Source organism: Carcharodon carcharias, chromosome 17 (assembly GCF_017639515.1).
Source record: "Carcharodon carcharias isolate sCarCar2 chromosome 17, sCarCar2.pri, whole genome shotgun sequence".
In the NCBI taxonomy this organism is placed as follows: domain Eukaryota; kingdom Metazoa; phylum Chordata; class Chondrichthyes; order Lamniformes; family Lamnidae; genus Carcharodon; species Carcharodon carcharias.
This window is the reverse complement of record NC_054483.1, coordinates 14,435,472-14,455,880: the sequence shown is the minus strand read 5'-3', so window position 1 is coordinate 14,455,880 and position 20,409 is coordinate 14,435,472. Positions and strand designations below refer to the sequence as shown.

The 20,409-nt window shown below is 42.1% G+C and overlaps 1 protein-coding gene across 1 annotated transcript in view; it reads right to left on the bottom strand.

The window, feature by feature from the left end:
• Positions 1-8,060: 8,060 nt before the first annotated feature.
• The window catches only part of zmat4a (zinc finger, matrin-type 4a), a 102,925-nt gene continuing 90,576 nt past the window's right edge, over positions 8,061-20,409 (bottom strand). The window contains exon 6 of the mRNA XM_041210226.1: positions 8,061-8,161. Within this exon, the coding sequence (XP_041066160.1) occupies positions 8,061-8,161 (101 nt within the window). The remainder of the gene's footprint in view (positions 8,162-20,409) is intronic.

The following is a 20,409-nucleotide window of genomic DNA, read 5'->3' as shown; positions in this document are numbered from 1 at the left end:
GTTGCCTGGACAAGGTGACAAAAGCCATGTTACAAAGTTCAGGGGGCAAAGTAGTCACGGAATGAGTAGAGAGAGGCTATGCAGAGAGAAGGTGGGCCCTTACAGAAAAGATAAGTTTGGAGAGGAGAAAGGGAAAAGGACAATAAACTGTAAAAAGAAATTGACTTTGGGACATGAAGGAACAGAGATGGCTGTGCAGGTAGCCTTGATTCCCGAGATAAAGAAATCCATGAGCTGCTTGAACTTTGTAGAGGAGGTGACAGCAGAGAAGGCAGCTCTTACTGGAGAAAAGGAACATTTTGTTGTAATCATCTTAATATTGAGAGCAGAGGTTGGGAACTTCTTGGCCTGATGGGAGTTGGAGCTTCTGCACATGCGCAGTCCATGAGTGTGCTGCACATAAACATAGCGGCATTTTTAGGTTCTTTCGACCCAGTGCACCTGTGCAGGAAGGGAAGAACAGCATGAAAACCAGGGTCAGGTGAGCAGGAGCGGCGTGTTATCGAGGAGAAGAGTCCCGGGCAAGGGAGAGGGGGAGGGGATAGGGAGAAGTCTCAAAGGGAGAGGGGACATGGAGGGTTCCAGAGACGGGACAGGGTCAGGAAGAGGTTTCAGTTCAGTTAAAAAGAGAATAGCAGGAAAAAAAAGGATCCAAACAGAAAACTGGTTGCAGACTTTGAGTGAAGAGGGCTCAACGGGATTGGACCAGATTCAGAACTGAGCCTCAAGTCCCACATCCTGGTGACCACCAAGCCATGTTTTAGTCTTTACTGCTGGACATGAAACATTTCCCGGGCAGATACCAGAAAGGAACATAGAGCAGGAAATTATCACAAAGCCCTGGCAATCGAAGAGGGTTCAGAAGAAAGCCTGAAGATCCAAGAAGACAGCTGGAGGTTAGTGACTCCATGCTGCGGGCTGTTGGGGCAAAGGTACCCCTTTGGAGCAGTAGTCTTCTGCTCGGCACAACAGAAGATCTGAAATTGTGATTGTGAGTTGATGTTTGAGTATATACTTGGGAATCCACGGGAACAGAATCTCAGGAGATGAGATTAGAACCCTGCAAGAAGGGCTGTTGTTGATGCAGCTTTCAACTAAGTGCTGTCGAAGTATAGTCACTGTTGTAATTTATTAACTGCGTTATTTTAACAAAGGCATGAGCTCGATAATTTTGAAAATGCTAAGCGCCAATATGAAAATAGCATCAAATACTTCCCAGCTTAATTTCAATAATGTCTTTGAAGGTTCAGATTTTTCTTAGCAGTCGACGTGTTGCTGCAGCCATGGAAGCTTTGGAGCTGTCAGTATCCTGATCTTTGCCTGTCTGACAGTTGTCTTTTTGTGACTGGTTCTGAAGTTTTTGCATTTACATGCTGCAAGCTGCTTCTGTTCCACATCCAGATCTGCACTTCACCGAAATCATCACAATTTAAAATGTCCTAATTAAGCATTGGCTTTTAACCATCTCCAAAATATACAATGAAATGCTGGGCAATGAGCTAAATAAAAATTCTTTTAATTGTAATATATTATCCTGTCAGATGCTGGGATAATCATGGTTCTGAAGTAAATTCTGTGACGGAAAACAGCCTCACAAAAATGGCTAATTTATTTTCCTGTGGGTCAAGTTGTATCCTTTATTTTTCCCCTGATCTGGTCAGATAAACTCTTTATCTTTATGAGAGAGATAGGATGCAATCACGTTTGAAACAGATATCAAACTTGCCGGTGCAGCTGTACCCTGGCATGCTACGGTTTGAAATATTGCATGTGTGACATAACCTATTAATATTTCTGCAGATGAGGGATTCTGAATCTCTCAAGCAGCTGAAATCCAGAGATTCGGTAATGCACGTCCCACACCAGGACTGAGAGGGATGAGGTTTTTTTTTTTGTTTTCAGTGGGGGCAATTAAAAAAAGAGAGATTGAAAGGATTCTTTGGGGAGGGTGAATGGAATTATATTAGGCTCGCATTAATACTGAAGAGAGGGAAGAGGCACAAAACAGACAAGTAATGAGCTGAAGTATTAAATAGGCTAGCAGTTTGATTGACAGTATGATTGGCTTTCATAATGTTACAATCACAGTGGAAGTGACAGTGAATTAAATCGTCAATAACTCATTTGATTTTTCAACACACCTATGGAATTGTCATAAAAATGTCAGAACAATATCCTTAAAAAGCTCAACAAAAAATATTTAAAAAGTAACTTGCCTGCTTATCAATGTACAGTACAAGAGATTGGCTCATATCTTTGCAACTTTCAAGCATTACACATTATTATTTGTACTTATTGACAGTTTCTAAAATTCATTTTCTTGTAGTGAAAAAGAGCATTGACTCCCGCAAAAAAAAAGGCGACTTTGCAAGATTAACAAAAGGAGGAGGAAAGACTATTCAGCTTGCATTCTGGTTTTGGCTGCTCTAACAGTCCAATTCCTCCTTCTTTGGATCAAATTTGATTCTGTTGAAACGGTAATCTAGCAACGTCTCCTTCAACCGCATTCCCTTCACTGCACCGGCTGACAGCTTATTTGACAAATGTGATGTAAAGTTACTTTGGACATTCTGCTGACAGATTTTTTTTCTCACAAACAGTGTCTGCAGCTCCACATAGTTTCTATCATGATTAAAGCTCTTATGATATTGTGTGAGATGCACCAATGTCACTAGTTCCACCAAGCACGGGTCTGACATATGCATTTAAAACTGAGATGAGCATCTTGAAAAACTCACTAAAACAATTGGCTAGAGCCATCCCCTGCCTTCTATCAGCATGCTGTAAATATGGTCATTTCCAATAGAATCACTTGCAATGGACAGTTGCTAATTAGCAACCTTTTCCTTTACCTTGATCATTATCTGTAAGACATTGAATCTTGTGACTTCAAATACCCACATTGCAGAAGACTGTGATAAAATTATCAGATAGGTAGAAAAACTTGTCCTGTATTCACTGGGCCAGATAAAGGATAAAACTGATTCAAAATTGTGAAAAAGGTTGAAAAGATAAACAGTGAAATATGACTTTAATTGGCAGATAAATCTGTAACAAACAGACACGAATATAAGATTAGTTATAGAAGTATAAAGTTTGAAGAACATTTTTTATCTATGACTGATGAGTCTATGAACTGTATTATCCAGAATGGATATAGAATCTGAGTCACAAGTTTGAGAGAGAATTATATAAATGTTTATTTTTAAATTAAGTGTATGGGGGGTGGGTGGAGCCAGGGAATGGGATGAATAGAAACCTTGCATATGGAATTACATGTGTGGACAGGAAATTCCCCAGGTATGTATAAGAGGTGTTTTCAGTGCCCAAAGTGAACGATGGGCCAAATGGCCTCCTTCTGAGAGAGTTATACGATTTGCCATCTTCATCCCACCTCTGCCCTCTCAAGTAGATGTACAGTTCTCAGATGTGGATGCAACAAGCGAGCCCACCGCTTGATCAGATATGAAGGTGCAGAGCACCTAAGGTTAGTTTTCTTTTGAGATATTTGTATTTATAAGTGGCTGTTAGGCACCTTCATCTCCTGTTAGTAAAAAATTGAAATATATTTCCTTTGTCAAGTGAAAAATGAACGTTTGTGAATTTTCTCCACCACTGAAGATTGCATTTTGGTGTAAGTTTATGAGGTCTTTGCCAGGTTCACCAACGACAGGGTGCTTTACCCTTTTAAGTCTTCACTTACCCCTGCAACCTTCAGGATTTTTAAACACTAGCCAGCACCCCTTGATTCCTGGTTTGTGATGTATCTATTTTAAAAAAAAATATTTCAGCCGTGGTTGGCTTTAACACTATGGGTCTGAGCCCATGCTTTCCTAATTTTAAAAGTAAGATGTTGGCGTTCCAAAGTGCTGAGCTACTGAGTGTTAATATGCAGAATTACAGTGCTTGTCATCCACAGTGAATTAAAGCTACTGGAACTAATCATATGATTTGATTTGCTGACTTTCCAAATGGTTTGCACTGCCAGTGAAGGTGCCTTTATTTGAAACAAATAGCAGCCAGTTAGTTTTACCATGCATCAGTATTTAATAGATGCCAGCTGCTCTCCCCCAGGGAGTATAGTGAACCAAGGACACTGTTCTTGACTGTTGTAATGATCCTTTCTCTTGCGTTCCTTTAGCAAAATAAATTTTGTCCAAAGCTTTGGACAAAAGAGTCATCCAAACAGTAGTAGAAAAGTTAGGGGAATTTATCAAGTTCTATTCAGAAAAGAGCTCTTTGCAGGGTTTTAAAGCTGCAGAGAGAGACAACAAGGCAATGAGATGTAGCAAGTGAGTTTCACAGGGTAGGATCTTGTAGCTAAAATTGTAAAAGTGAGGGGCATGAAGCACGAGACTAACTTAGAAAGTCTGAAGGGTACAGGCTGGAGAACGTTGATGAGGTAGAGATGGATTTGGGCAAGGTCAGGGAGGGTTGTGTAAACCAGCATAAGGATCTTGGTTTGAGTGTGTTACCTCTGTAGCCAGTGGAGTTCAGTTATGACATGGGTGCTGTGAGTGGCACCTCATGTGGGCCAGGATACTGAAGGCTAAGTATTGGATAAGTTAGACTTTACACTGGCCCTATGACACCCTTGAAAAAACATGATTTCACTGTTAATACATACACAATTTGAGCCTTTCCAATAGAGTCCATGCTGTAACCCACTCCCTAAATCAGGTTTGTCCAACCTTCTCACGTTGAGGGCCACTATTCCAATATTTTTCCCACTCAAGGAGCCAAAGAGCGAATTTCAGAAAGATAAGTTTGGCACAACATTAAACATGAATTCCAAAAAAAAAGCTGACGCATGAAAAGCAACAATTTGCTGAGCAAAAAAATGTCAAAACAATAAATTGATCATTTTTTGAAAACAGTGATAAATAAAGATGACCATTGGAGTATGAAAGAGTGAGAATGTGTACACACTCAATCACCATCGCCACTGTGAGAGTGGGTGAGAGTGCGTGATGATGCGTGGGGTTGGGGGTGAATGAGAATCCTGAGACTGGGAGTGAACCAGATACATGCTCTCCTCTCTCTCTCACCCTCGCACGTGTGTGCGTGCCACCACACACTCGGCCCCTCACACCCACACACTCGGCCCCCTCTCACGCGCACACTTAACCCACTCACTCACACTTATAATTAACATTATAAGAATGGACAGTCCTCTATTTGGGTGGGTAATAACAGTCAACCTTTGGTCAGTCAGATACCTGGTTTGGATAAAAATGGTGCCAGTAATCCATAAGGTTGGGTGTCCAATGCTCCAGTTTTGCTAAGGCAAATTGCATCATGCTGTAACACAATCTTAGTTGAAAATTCACCTATTGTATGGTTCAGGGACATTGTCTTTGTGTAAACCACGCACTTGCCCTCCCAGCCACACCCTCACCCAACCATCTACCCTCTCTCACTAAATCAGTGGGAGAGGGGGTGCAATGAAGAGGGTAAGAGTGACCTGGAGTAAGGCCTGAGGCCTTGTGGCGCCCAAACGCCGGGGCATTCCAAGGACCATGGGAAAGCAGTGGGAGCCAGAGGAAATGTGAGGTGCACTCTGGTGAGAGGGGGGGCACACAAAGGTAAGTGGGGAGAGCACCTGGGAGGGGGGTGGGGGGGCTGGGGTGGAAGGAAATTGGGGAGTGGCCGGCAGGGGAGGGAGTGAGGCCCTGCGTGCCCCACCGTCTCTCTCTATCTCCACATATTTGCAGCTGCTGGTGTTTGCTGCTCCATTAATCGTCGGCTGTTTCTCTCCCATGTTTGCTGCTGATAAGCTCACTGTGCATCATTGGACAGACATTTTCCTGCATCTGGCGACTCAAAAAGCTTTTCCTAGAAAATTGCTGGAGATGCGAGCTGGTAATGGCAAATCAAGGGCAACAGGCCATCTGCTACCTTAGTGAGTGAGAGGATCAACAATCTAAAGGGACTGAGGAAGAAAAGAGGAATGATGGAGAAGGGTGGTGAATTACAATAAAATCAGGAACAGGAGAAATTAAGTAAAAGCAAGAATGGTTGGATTAAGATGGGAGACAAAGAGACAGAAATGAAATGTAAGATGAAATTAAAAGTGGAAAATGTTTTAAATCTCTAAAAGTATTTACTTCATTCAAGAGTGATACTCAACAGTTCAATCTGCTCCCTTCCTGGGCCAGAGAGGTTGATTGGCATTGTATGAACACTTGCTGTGCCACTAAAAAGGCATCCACATTGTTAAGTACCAGCTCAAACATTCTGTGGAGAGTTTAACTCAAGTTTCATGTGCAAATGCAACATGTTTTTAAAGACAACATGGAGGTTGAGGGTGAGCTGGCACTTCTATGAGGCAAACGGAGAGCAGTTCAAATCATCTAGCAACCTTTGGAATCTGCAATGCAGGAGGTGGTGGCGTAGTGGTAATCTCACAAGAAATCCAGAGGCCCAGGCTCATGTTCAGGGAACAAGGCTTCAAATCCTGCCATGGCAGCTGGTGGAATTTAAACTTAGTTAATAAAATCTGGAATACAAAGCTAATCTTAGTAATGGTGACCATGACAACTATCTATCATCAATTATTGTAAAAAAGACCATCTGGTTCACTAATGTCCTTTGGGGAAGGAAATCTGCCATCCTTAACCGGTCTGGCCTACATGTAACCCCAGACCCACATCAATGTTGTTGACTCAAGTGTCCTCTGAAAAGGTTGAGCAAGCCACTCAGTTCAAGGCCAATTTGAGATGGGCAACAAATGCTGGCCTTGCCAGAGATGGCCACATCCCATGAAAAAAATCATGGGGCAGCTCTTCCTCATAACAAGTCACTGGCCAACTTATGCAATCATCACAACGAGGACCATTTAAACACCAAAATCTGAGCCAAGTTTTGTTTCACAATGGTTTTGAAATAGTGAAAAAACAGTGTAAAATGGAGTCATTTTTACCACATTAAAAATAATTATGTTTTCAAAAGCCATAAAAATAGCCACATTCATGTTTGCAAACTGCATTATCAAAACTCTAAAATAAGCCCTGATGTTTTTCACTATGTTCAGATAGATGAAAGGGAACTTGAACACCTGGTTATGTGGGCAGGATAAAATAATATCTCTGATGTCAGCTCTATATTAGCTTCACCGAAATGCGTAATCCTGCTGCAATACATAAACAACAATGATCTTTTACGAAAAAGCACAAACCCTTAATCTGCTACATGGTAAAGATGTAAATTGGATAAGAGACCCCCTTTGCAAAAAGGTTATGCTGAAGGTGAATAATGCTTTGTCAATTTTCATTTGGAATCAAGCAATTGGAAACACAGAAAGGAGGTTCCCAGGGGAAACAAGAAAAGTTCTCTCTGGGTGATCTTGTGTTACCAATTATGCCCTATGTAAGTGCTTTTTAAATTTTTAATAAAATGCTCGAAGTATGTGGGCTTCCATTAGCGCAGACAGTACTCCTGCAATGACAAAAACAGCCTTATTTGCTTTCCTTATTTGTTCACATTCTCTATGGGCCTGAGTTATACCAGAGGCAATGGTCCCACCTTGGCATGCAAAATGGAGCCATTGACAGAAATGAAAATTCTATTTTTTTGATGTAAATATATTCTTAATGTTGTAAGGACATGAGGCTATCACTCATGGCTTTCATTTCATAATTTATGAAGACAGTTCATTTATATTTCTGAAAATGGAGAACGTCATCTTGTTTGCATCAGCCCCAGGTTCAATGGTCAGCAAAGGGATAGCGGTATAGGTGCGGGCTTGGCAAATTGGAAATGTGGTGAGTTCATTACAGCAGAAGCACAACTCTTAGGCAAACCTAGGATTCTCACTTGTTCAAAATGTTATGTAGCTTGACTTCTACATGCACCAGGTAGGACGCAGAAATGCCAAAGCTGAGCGAGAGATTGAAAGTGACTATGTCAAGTATCTTAACCACATTGTTCCTGGGATTCAGCAAATTGTACTATTGTCATGCGTGTCTCTTTTTCAATCAGAAGCCAAAGTCGGGTCCTAATTTAGGGCACGGCCAAGGTGCATAAGCCTAAGATAGCAGTGTAAAGTCAATTAAGGCTACTTACTTGGTCTGATGTTTGGATCCCTGTAGATGGGCATGGTACTGTTCTATGGAATTTAGGATCATATGACACAAACTGCAGGTGTAACTGCGCTTCAGTGCTGCAAGAGAAGATGGACATTTTAAATTGCTCATAAACTGATGATCCTGGTTTCAGGACAGACCAACTTGCATTGCTTCTGCTGATATTGGACTACTTTTCACAACCTTGTGAAAAATATCTCAGCGTTTTATAAAATATCTCTGTGCACGCATTAAGCAACAGCAATAATTTTCTCCTCGGGCCTTCCTGGTATGGAACTTAGCCAAGTGGGAGCAAGTATCAGGGATTTTCACAGCCCTCTCCCCCAAACCCATGGCGCATCCATTCAAAATAAATCAATGGAACATCACATCTTGGTATTGCACAGCTTCCCAATATGTGAACTCGGCTGGTCTCTTTCCACAAAGGGATTACCAGAAGAGGAGAATCTCACTTAATATTTATACATTCCTTTTTTAAAACTCATAAAGCTGAGCTTAAAAATTCATTGTTTGGAGGAAAAATGCACTTATGCTAACTTGGGCCCACATGTTCAATTTGTTTCTCAAAGCTGCAGCTTTCTTGGTAAGATACTCTAATTCAAACAATACTCCAATAAAAACTTGGGCTTCTCACAGGAGTGCCCCCAAACAAAAATTCACATTAAATCACATAAGGTGGCTCAAAGCATGTAGGGTTTTCTCTTTGGGATGATGCCTCAGGCTACAGCTGGATGCTTGTATTCTATCTGTAAATGTAGGTTGACTTTGGAAGCTTATAGAAGTATAAGGGGGTTGGCAGCAGCCTGAAGATGCAAGCTGTTGGAGGAACCCGAAATAGGCTCTGGATTGACAAGGTTGGAAAACGTAATGGGAGAAAAGAAGCTGTGAGCTGGTAATGGAAAGATAATGAACAACAGTTAATCAGCATGTACAGTAATGGGGAAGCTGCTATTTAGGACAGTTTCATTTACTCTGAGAAGCACAACATGCATGCTAATTAATTGTTACGTGTGGCTTTTATCTCTTAAGAAATGCTGTTGGTTTTCTGATGGTCCACTGAAGCTGTAATTAATAAATGGGGGGGGGGGGGGGGGGGGGGGGATGAAAATGATCACAAATGTGCCATTGTCTCAAGTTTACACTAGTCCATTCCCAAAGCTCCAACCATCCTTAAGTATAGCCTAAGTGTCACAAAAAATATGACATTTAACATTCAAAGCAACAAAATGCCCTAGGACCCATTGTCTACCTGAGTCTGTAAACTAGAGACAGTGCTGTGACTTTGGGAGACCCAAGACCCTATGTGTGCTACCTCTGAAGTGGCTGCCTTCCTGCAGCTGGGATGTATTAACAACAACTTGCATTTATATACCACCTTTAACATGGTAAAACATGACAAGACACTTCACAGGAGCATTATCAAACAGAACTAGATGCTGAGCCACATAAAGAGATATTAGGACAGGTGACCAAAAGCTTGGTCAAAAAGGTAGGTCTTAAAGAGGAAATAAAGTTAGAAGGGTAGGGAAGGTTTAGGGACAGAATTCCAGTTCTTAGGAGCTCAGCAGCTGAAGGCACGACCACCAATGGAGAAGTGATTAAAACCGGGTATCATCAAGAGGCCAGAATTGGAGTTAGCACCACAGACTATAACAATAGCATAACAGCAGCTTCTTTCTTTATTGCAGCCTACACAAAGTAGCTGGCACTGTTAAATGTTTATAGAGCTTTATTTAGATGTGCTGCCTACATCTTTCTAGAAGCAAAAGATAGAGGTGGTCACGAAGTCATGTCATTTTCCTTTTATTCTAAAGAGGAAAGAAAAGTCATATAAAACGGAAAAAATGATTTCCAAACATTGTAAAAAGGGGTTATACGAAGGACCGTACAGTGGCAGTTGTTATACTTCATAATGAAAGGGAGGAAGCAGGAATCTATAAGCCAGTTACTTCAGTGTAAATAGGTGTTCAAAGTAGATCATGTGTGTTGGAATTGATGTACTCTTAGAAACACATAGGGAAGAACTCTCCCCCCATTGGGGGGAAGTGCAGGAGCGGCCGCGCTGCCATTTTACGTGGGTGGCCAATTAAGGCCCGCCCAGCGTGACGTCTGCCAGGGAGCACTATGCGCTCCCTGTGGGGGCGGGGCGGGGGGGGGTTCCCTCAGCCCACAATGCACTCTTTCGCACATGCACGCAAAAGAGCGCACTCATCTCCCTGTGGCTAAGTGCTGCCTCAGGGAGCTCGGTGCCAAATTTAAAAACGGCGAAGGGGCAAAAATAAAATTTCTCTGACACTGCCACATGAGTTGGGACATGTCCATCACTTTAAAGCTTACTTTTATTAAAATTTTAAAAACCCTCATGAAACCTCATCCCACCCATGGATGAGGTTTCGGGCTTTTTCTGAAGCCCACCAAGGCTCCCGGCCTGCCCACCAACCTCAAGGTTGGACGGGCAGGTCCATTAAGTATCTCAATTACTCTTTAAATGGCCTCAATAGGCCATTGACAGGTTGGCAGGCACACAGCTGATGCGGCTGCGCCCCCACCGGCCTGAAAATTGAAACGATGCAGAGTCATCCAGTGTCAGCGAGCGAGCCCTCCCCCCCCCCACTCGCCGACCTAAAGATCCTGGTCATAGGGTAAATAGAAATAGTTAGCACAGGTTCATAACTAGATTACTTAAATGTTTTGATGAACATGCTTAATACATAGATTGAAGGATGGGTGTCTGTATATATGGCTTATTCAGCAGTTTGAGAAGGTATCGCAGATGAGACCAATTTTAAAAATAGACAGGTAGATAGCAGGCAATGATTAAGACCAAATGAATGCCTTTGAGATTGCTGAGATGCATGTCGTACTGTGCTCTTGGACTTGTTTTAGTTTCCCATTTACAGAAAGGATTGGGATATAGATACCAACATAATATCAAATTATGCTGATGTTTGAAATAAAGAAGGAACCTGATTTATTTAACACATGTCATGGTTGCAGGGTGTCCCAAAAAGCTTCACAGCCAATGAGTTGCTATTGAATTGTAGTCAATGTTAGAAAGTTCCAGGGAAGGACACAGAAACACTTCAAAGATATTCTGAGCTATCCTTGAAGTGCAGCAGTATTGATCGTAATGACTGGGAGGAGCTTGCTATTAATCATTATGAATGGTGACAAATTGCCCATCAAGCTGCAGTACATGTCGAGTCCCAACATCTTAACGATGTGGCAGAGCAGCAGCAGAGAAGGAAAGGAAAAGTAGAAAATCTCTCTGCACTCTGGATCCTACTATCTCATGGGAAGTCCTCAAAGATACATTTGTCTTTAAGCCATTTAGGACTGAGGTGAGGAATTTCTTCACTCACTGGGTCATGATTGAACCTTTGCAATCCTCTACCCCAGAGGGCTGTTGAAGTTCAGTCATCGAGTATGCTCAAGACAGAAATTGATAGATTTCTAGATACTAATGACATCAAGGGATATGGGGATAGAGTGGGGAAATGGTATTGAGGTAGATGATCAGCCATGATCTATTTGAATGGTGGAGCAGGCTCGAGGGGCTGAATGGCCTACTCCTGTTCCTATGTGTCTATGTTCCTAGATCTCCCTCACACTCAACTCTGAAAAATCTAACCATTTAGTGTACACTTAATTTCAGTGTGCTTTTTCTGCAAAATGCTGTACTTCACATTTCTCAACATTGAACAACAGTTACCAGTAACTAAAAGCAAAATACTGTGAGTGATCGAAATCTGTGATAAAAACAGAAATTGCTGGAAATACTCAGTAAGTCTGGCAGCATCTGTGGAGAGAGAAACAAAGTTAATGTTTCAAATCGAATATGACTTCTTCAGGAATCAGTAACTGTCCACTTGACCAACTTGCAATTCCTTCACACAGTTCTGTAATCAGGTTTCTTGACTCGGTGATAGGTTTCTTGCCTCAAAGCCAGAAGTAGTAGTGAGACTTGGAGGCGATATCTTTCAGATGAGAGGTTAAACCAAGCCCCTCTTCGCCAGATGTCAAAGATCCCATGACATGATTTGAAGAAGAAAGCAAAGATCTCCTGGCCAACATTCAGTCTTCAACCAACAAAACTAAAACAGATAGTCTGATCATTTATCTCCATGTTGTTTGCAGAAACCTGTGTGTAATTTTGGCTGCTGTGATTCCTTAGCTTGTAGGAGTCAGTTGGGGGCGGCTGCCCCTCAATTCAAGGATAATGTCTACTGACGGTTGTAAGTTCCTACCATGGGTTGTCTTATGACTGAACAGGCCAATTCTCGACCCGCAGATCTTTGGGCACCACCTCCCCCATCCCCTATCCACCAGGGAAACATCCTTTCTGCACATACTCTGTCTAGCCCCTTAAGAATCTTCTAAGTTTCAATGAGATCACCTCTCATTCTTCTCAACTCTCGAGAATACAGGCCTAGTATCCTCAATCTCTCCTTTTGGACAGTCCCGCCAGCCAGGAATTAGCCTGGTGAACCTCTGTTGCACTCCCTCTATGGCAAGCATAGGTATCTTGAGTTAAAGATCCTTGAAGGCGGAAGGATAGAACTAAGTAGGGACATTGAACGAGAAAGGGAGGTTGCTGAGTCTGTACTGAGTCAAGACATTGGATAGACTACAGTTTCAGCCTTACTTTGAGTTCTGCGTACCCCATTTGGGCCACGGGAATAATTCAGTGAAGAATTTCACAACTGAGAGAAGTTTTGGGACAGTGATTGGTGAAGGATTGTATTCATTGTTTGCTGAGTCAGTCCCGAGGCTCAAGAGTAGGCAGAAGTTAATACTTTCACACAAATGCAGAATGATTTACCTTCAGGTGATTTTAAAAGAGTCCAGTTAAATCTTTTAAAGGGAAGAATATAAAAGGACACAATCCCAAGAATGAATAACAAAAAAAAAAAGACATAGGTTATGTTTCTATGCATTACAAGCAGCCCCTTTTCATTGACAAATTCGTAAACCTGTTTCATCGATTAGTTCTTGGTCTCAACAAGCAAGATGCAGTTAATAGTTTTCTGTTGTTGCATCCAATGCTTGACGTTGAAAATTCTAAGTAGACAAGAGCATATTTGTCACTACCCAATAACCTCTTGTGAAAAGAAGTTAAAATGCTTCTGATTGAAAATTTCAAGGATTAACCAAAACTACTGATTGCTGTATATTGATTTACCATCTGCCTTCACTTTCCTACTTCTCCTCAACTGGGTTGAAAATGCTCAATTAAAGAGTATAATGGATATCCAATTAAAAGAGTGTAAACTGCATGTAACCATATAGAAATCCAAGAAGGCTAATCAAAAAAAATCTCAGCACAGTGGCTGTTTATCAACAAGGCTTACTGTTCAATTTTCGAAGCTCTTTCATCTTTATTTTTAAATAATTTTCCATTCCAAATGGCCCATGACTTTTTCTGAAGACAGAACAATTCTCCAACTTTCAAGAAAGCGTAGAACAGCGGTTATGTTACTGGAATATATCTGGAGGCCTGGATTAATGAACTGGAGAATGACTTCAAATCCCATCACAACAGCTGGGGTATTTAAATTCAGTTAAATAAATTTGGAATGAAAAGCTATTATCAGTAATGGTGACCATGAAGCGACCAGACTGTTGTAAAAACCATGTGGTGCACTAATGTCCTTTAGGGAAGGGAATCTGTCATCCTTACCCAGTCTGGTCTATATGTGACTCCAGGCCAACAGCAATGGGCTCGACTCTTAACTACTCTCTGAAATAGCCTAGCAAGCCATTCAATTAAGGGCAATTAGAGACAGACAATAAATGCCAGTGACTCCTACATCCTGTTAATGAATAAAAAAGATGAAAGCTTTATATCAATTTTGATGAAAACAAGGGCCCAGGTCTTTCTCAAAGCGGCAATCACCGTCAGATTGCTGCTCCACTCGTACTTTTCTGCGCCCCAACTATGCTCCGTATTTCTGGCCAGGTCTTCTGAGCCCGGCTTCTTCAGAAATATAGTGTTCAGTCCCATGAAGGGCTCCAGCTTAGCGCTGTTGCGTCAGGGGAAAGGCAAGCCATGGCCCCTTTTTACAGCACTAGCAGCCATAAGGTAAGCATAAAGGACCAGTCTGGTTGTCAGCGAGCGGTGAGTGGGTGGACGTCTGCGAGCGGGTGAGTGGGTGGACGTCAGCGAGCGGGCGAGTGGGTGGACGTCAGTGAGCAGGTGGACGTCAGCGAGCGGGCGAGTGGGTGGATGTCAGCGAGCGGGCGAGTGGGTGGATGTCAGCGAGCGGGCGAGTGGGTGGATGTCAGCGAGCGGGCGAGTGGGTGGATGGCAGCGAGCGGGCGAGTGGGTGGATGTCAGCGAGCGGGCGAGTGGGTGGATGGCAGCGAGCGGGCGAGTGGGTGGACGTCAGCGAGCGGGCGAGTGGGTGGATGTCAGCGAGCGGGCGAGTGGGTGGACGTCAGTGAGTGGGTGAGTGGACAGGTGTTAGTGAGCAGGTGAATGAATAAATGAGTGAATGGGCAGGGTGGGTGGGTAGGTGAGTGGGATAAGTGGGTAGGGTGGGTGAGGGTAATGGGTCGGGTGGTAGGCAGGTGAGATGGCAGAAGGGTGGAAGGTGGGTAGGGTGGCAGGTGAGAAAGATGACAGGTGAGTTAGTGACTTGGGTGACGGGTGGGTGTTATGGGTAGGTGGGTTGGGGGTAGTCAGGTTGGGAACTAGTCAGGTCGGATCGGGACTGGATGGGTAGTCAGGTCTGGTTGGGAGGGATAGTCAGGAATTCAGTGGTGGTAGTCGGGGGATAGTCGGAGGGTTGGGGGATAGTCGGGTGGATGGGGGGTGGTTTAGCAGAGGTTGTTGGGGGGGTGGGTCAGTGAGATTCGGGAGGTCAGTTCTATAGTTGTCTAGGAGTTAGACTAGGTTTTTTCTGTCTAACATTTCCTCGGTAACTATCCAGATAAGCCAATAGGAACGGTTCAAAGTTTCCAACTCTATCTCAGAGTCAGAGACTTTCACAAAGGTTCCCGGGGTGCAGGGGAATTGTCTGTCAGAATTTCAAACCTTCTGGGCAATTTCCACAGAGATCAGTGCATCGGGATACCATCGCAGATCTTGGGTCATAGATCCAGTCTCCGATGATCCGGAGACTGGAAGATCTGGGTCCTTGACTTTTTTAGTGCTGCTCCAAGGCTCTTTCCTTCAACAGAGATAACAAGACATTATTTATCTTTATAAAAACAAAAAAACTGCGGATGCTGGAAATCCAAAACAAAAACAGAATTACCTGGAAAAACTCAGCAGGTCTGGCAGCATCGGCGAGTTACAGAATGGAATCTAACCTTGGGCACCAGTGGCTTTGCACATAGAGCATCAGATTCCCGGGAATGACCACAAGGCTGCACTATATATTATAGAAATACATAGCATTTATTGCTAGATAAAAGTGACTTGATCCAACAGGTCTATACCGATGCTTATGCTCCACACGTTTCCTTCTACCTTACCTCATCGCACTCTACCAACATATCCATCTATTCCTTTCTCCCTCATGTACTGAGAGCTTTCCCTCAAATGGATCCATGACTAAGGGGTTCCTATCTGAACTTCAAAACAACATTACATCCTTGCGATGCCACTTATCACTTAAAAGCCTCAATGTTCTTTGCAGTTTGAATTTTTCTTCAACTATACAACATTGGTTTTACCAGCGCCCACGTATTTGAAGAATAAACCTAACATACTGACAGCAGGGTTTGAAGAATTCCTTGCCCAGCTAAAGACTATAATAAAAACAACATGCTGCGGATGCTGGAGGTCTGAAATAAAAACAGAATGTGCTGGGGAGACTCAACAGGTCTGGCAGCATCTGTGGAGAGAGGAACAGAGTTAACATTTCGAGCCCAATATGACTCTTCTCTACCCACAGATGCTGCCAGACCTGCTGGGTTTTTCCAGCAATTTTTGTTTTTATTAAAGGCCATTACACTTCATTCACAACTGTAGCAGGCTTGCACAATGCTGACAAATCATCATAACCAGAGAGATATTTGGCCGACATGCGTATAGCATTCGCTTCCAGAAACTGAATTTCTGCGTTGTAAAGATAGCCTATTGTTGGTGAACCCTTTTAAAACACTGCTCTTTCAGAGAGCCAATGTTGAAGCACCACCATGGGGGCTCTCTTTACAACATCTGACCTAAAGCTGTGCAACTATTACTAACCACTAATTATGAAAGCACAATAGTTTCAATTAAGCAAATGCTTTTGCTCGTTTAAATGATTATATGTAGCTGTCCACATTACATCCTGCAGATTGTAATTTTAAAACATTCAGCAAAATATTATGGTAAAATCATCGGTTCAGTGTTTTCCTTCATGCGATTCATGACACGTGCCTACAGGAAGAGTGGTCAAAGGTTTACTCAAACAGGGGATTCAGAAACTGTGAGCACTGTATTTTTTTCTACAGTGAATAACAAATTCAATGGCCTTGATATTATATGAAAAAAAGCTATCACATTAATTTGCTATCACTATTTTTGATATTGTTTAAAGAAAATAGGTGCATTTCATTTGGGTATATGCATGTAGGAATGTTTTTGAAATTCCTCAATTTAAATCACATATATGAGAGGTTTTATCTGGATTTGTAATTCAAATCAGTGAAAGGACCGAGAGCTTTTCAGGACGATCTTTTCCAATTCTACGCCGCAAGGCACTTGATTGAAGCATAGCTTTACCCATCTTCATATGGGAGAATTATCAGACATTAAATTTTACAAAGCCATCTGCCTATATCTAACTGAGAAAAGTTTTTGAACTAGTATCAACAGCAAGTTACTTTGTTTGCAGCCAGTGTGCATCAGGGAACTGCAGCTGCATTGTCCAAAGGTCTTGGATATCCATTGGTATTCAATGAGATATTTTGCTACCAGACTAAAATTAGAAAATCATAAAGCTGCTCCTCAGTGGTTTCTGTTTGTTCTGTTTAGTTGTTCAACATTTGTTAGCTGGGACAGAAATACATTATCAAGAACTCTGTTATGATCTAGAGATTCTATTCCATTGATATCCTGATGGCAAATGGTGACTACATGCCCTATCACATCCTATTCACACTGTCATTGGAAAAACCTTCACATTGGCAGAGTTTATTAGAAAATGCTAAGGTGTCTCCCGTAAGAATCCTTCCCCCTTCCTCTGCACCCCCACCTCCCCCCACCCACCGAAATGTTTCCTCTTCTATTTTTCTTGTGAAAGCGCTAATGAGTCTTGGGTGTGGTTTCTCTTTCCACATTGGGGAAACCAATCTCCTCAGCTTGTTACGTAAGATGTCGACGGCAGACACTGCTGTCTGAAGCGGCCATACTGTGAATGACATTCTGGGACCAAAGCAGTTGAGTCCCAGCCCTTGACTGAAGTCAATTAAGTGGATCTGTAGGCTAGCAGCTGCACTGACAGATGGACATACACAGACACACACACACAGACTACTGAAGATAGTTGTGTAACCATCTGCCTTTCAATTGCTGATGGACAGGCATGTCAACTCCAAGAGGAATGTCAAATAAAAATACATTTTCCACTTTGCTAGCATGATCTTGTCATCCCTATACAGTTCCCTGGCTTACGTATCTCTTCTCACACCTCAAAAAATGATCCACCTCTCTCTCTCCCTGAGAGGTGCTCACCCTCAAGGCCCCCTCTTGCCTTATAAAGGGGGGAATGCTATGGCCCTAGTCTTTTTCCTCAGGGATGTGCTGTTTCAGCATTATGTAATTCATTTTTGAAATGCATCTGGTGTTTTTTTCTTTTGCAGAAGAATTCCATGCAGGAAGTCCACTGTTTAAATGGCTCAAAAATAGCTCAGATGAATGACTGCTCATTCATCATCTTCTCAACATGGTTTTGGAGCAGGTTAATTACTTGTAATTTTTTCCATTTTTTAAACAGTTTTGCAGCGTGCGATTTACTTTCAATGTTCTTGTTTGACTTCATATTAATTGTTCTATCTGGACCAGTGAGATTTCATTAAAATAACAGTGGGGAATAATGAACCCATTTGTTTTAGCAATCAATGAATGGGTGCCAACAGAATGTTCAACCATGGAGGTATTACAGCCAAACCCAATTATGTCATCCCTGACTCTGACAGTGAGACAGGAGAATTAGTATTGTTGCAACCAGGAATGGAAATGTTGAATTAATTGTTCATCTCTTCAGTTCAAGAATGCTGACAGCAATTGTAATACTTACATTGCTGTCCTGGTAGAAATCAGCTCAAACCCAGTGACCGAGCTTGGGACTTTCCTAGTTTGTATGGTTCACTGATGCAGACAAGGCATTTATTGATCGAGCCATTGGGGGATTGAGGGTTGGACAGGATACTTGTTCTTGTGTTGTAAATGTAGCATCCTGCTAGAAAACACACACCGTTATGACTTACAAACCAAGCAAAAAGGCATCTTAAGGCAAGGAGACCACAATAGTGCCAGCCTCATAAACAAAGTGCAAAGAGCTATGTGTAATGGTGCTTTTTATTTTAGAGAGTTATGTGTTATGGTGTTGTCTATATTAAAGAGTTACATGTTGTGGTGTTGTATATTTTGAAGAGCTGTGTTATGGTGCATTATACTTTCTTTCCATAATTGATACCTTGCAGTGATGATAAGCCAGGAAGCTGAGTGAGAGATTTTCATGCCATTGTAAACTCATGAGGTTTACAGTGCCAAGCTGCACGTTAGTGTAAGCCTTGGCTAATTTGGTAGCACACTCATCTCTGAGTCACAAGGTTGTGGAGACAAGCCCTGTTTCAGGACTTGAAAACAAAGTCTCAAGGCTGACGCTCCATGGCGGCACCAAGACAGTGCTGCACTGTTGGAGATACTGTCTTTTCCGTAAACTTAGAGCGTTTTTCATGAAGGCTGGGTGTCCTTCCCTCATCGGTTGTTCTCAAATTTATGCTATCGCCAACGTTCTTCATAGCTTAGAAGCGAAGCAACATTTCCCAGCCCATTGGAGAAAATCCTGCTTGACTGATGGTTATGGCATAGATGCACCTTGAGCATTGGGCAGAAAGTGGAAAGGCAATAATATTACAGTTTATAGTATTGCCATCCTTCATGTGAATAACTACTCACAAAATAACAAAGCTCTTATGCATAATTATCATTTGTAAACTAGCCTAATTCAAGGAAAACATATACTTGAAACTTAGTACGTGATCTAATCATGGATTACTGGTAATTGAACTTATGTTAATGGCTTATCACATCATCAAATATTTGTGTTCAGTTTGTTTGTCTGATTTGATAACTGTGATAAGTTGACTTATCCTGAAGAATCATCTTGGATAATGAAGTTTTAACTATATTTCCTTATTTTGTGCTCAACAGGAATATCCTAGTAGAAACAGCAGGATTGTTACTGTAGCTAAGCCAATGAAACTGATAACTAACTAGATCCTGCTAGCCGTGAGGAGGAGCAGAGAACAATGTTTTTCCAAATTAGTAGCTAAGTGCAAGTAGATATTGAAATAACTATCAGTTGGTAGCACCTTCATCGCCGAGTCAGAAAGCTGCGGATTCGAGTTCCACTTCAGCACAAAAATCTTGGCTTGCACCCCAATACAATATTGAGAGTATGTGGTGCTGTCATTCAGTTTAGATGTTAACTGCAAGAGATCCCATGGCACTAGTTTGAAGAAGGGCAGGGGAGTTTTCCCTGGTGACTTGGAGAATATTCGTTCCTCAATCAGCATCATGAAAACAGATGACCTCACCATTATCACATTGCTGCTTGTGAGAACTTGCTGCCTGCAGGTTAGCTGCAAATTAGCTGCTGTGTTTCCTCCATTATAATAGTGATTATGCTGTTCTTCATTGGCTCTAAAACAATTAGGGATGTCATGAAAGACACTATACTTATGCAAGTCTTTATTTTGTCTAGAATACAGTTTAAGGGAGACCCGAGAGTAAAGTCACCCTTAACAACCAGGATTTACAGATAAGTTGCTCTTTTTGGCTTCCTAATATTTTCTACCGCTCTCCTGAAGGCAGAAATCACTGCTGTAGTGTGATTCCAAGGAGTCATTCTTCAAACTAAGCCTAGATTGTGTGTGTGTGAGGAGGTTATAGAACTGTGGAGGCATCGTAAGCCAGCCTGTCCTCAACAAATGCCCAAATTCTTTTCAACAGGAACGCAGGAGCAGCGAGCAAGTCATTTTGGAAATATACCTAGGAGTATCTACTCTGCACTATTCGGTATCATGCTATGTGTACTCACTGTATCATCAAGAAAGTTGCTCTTGTGGTCACTTGAACCCTGACAAATAGGTCTTTCCTTTAGTT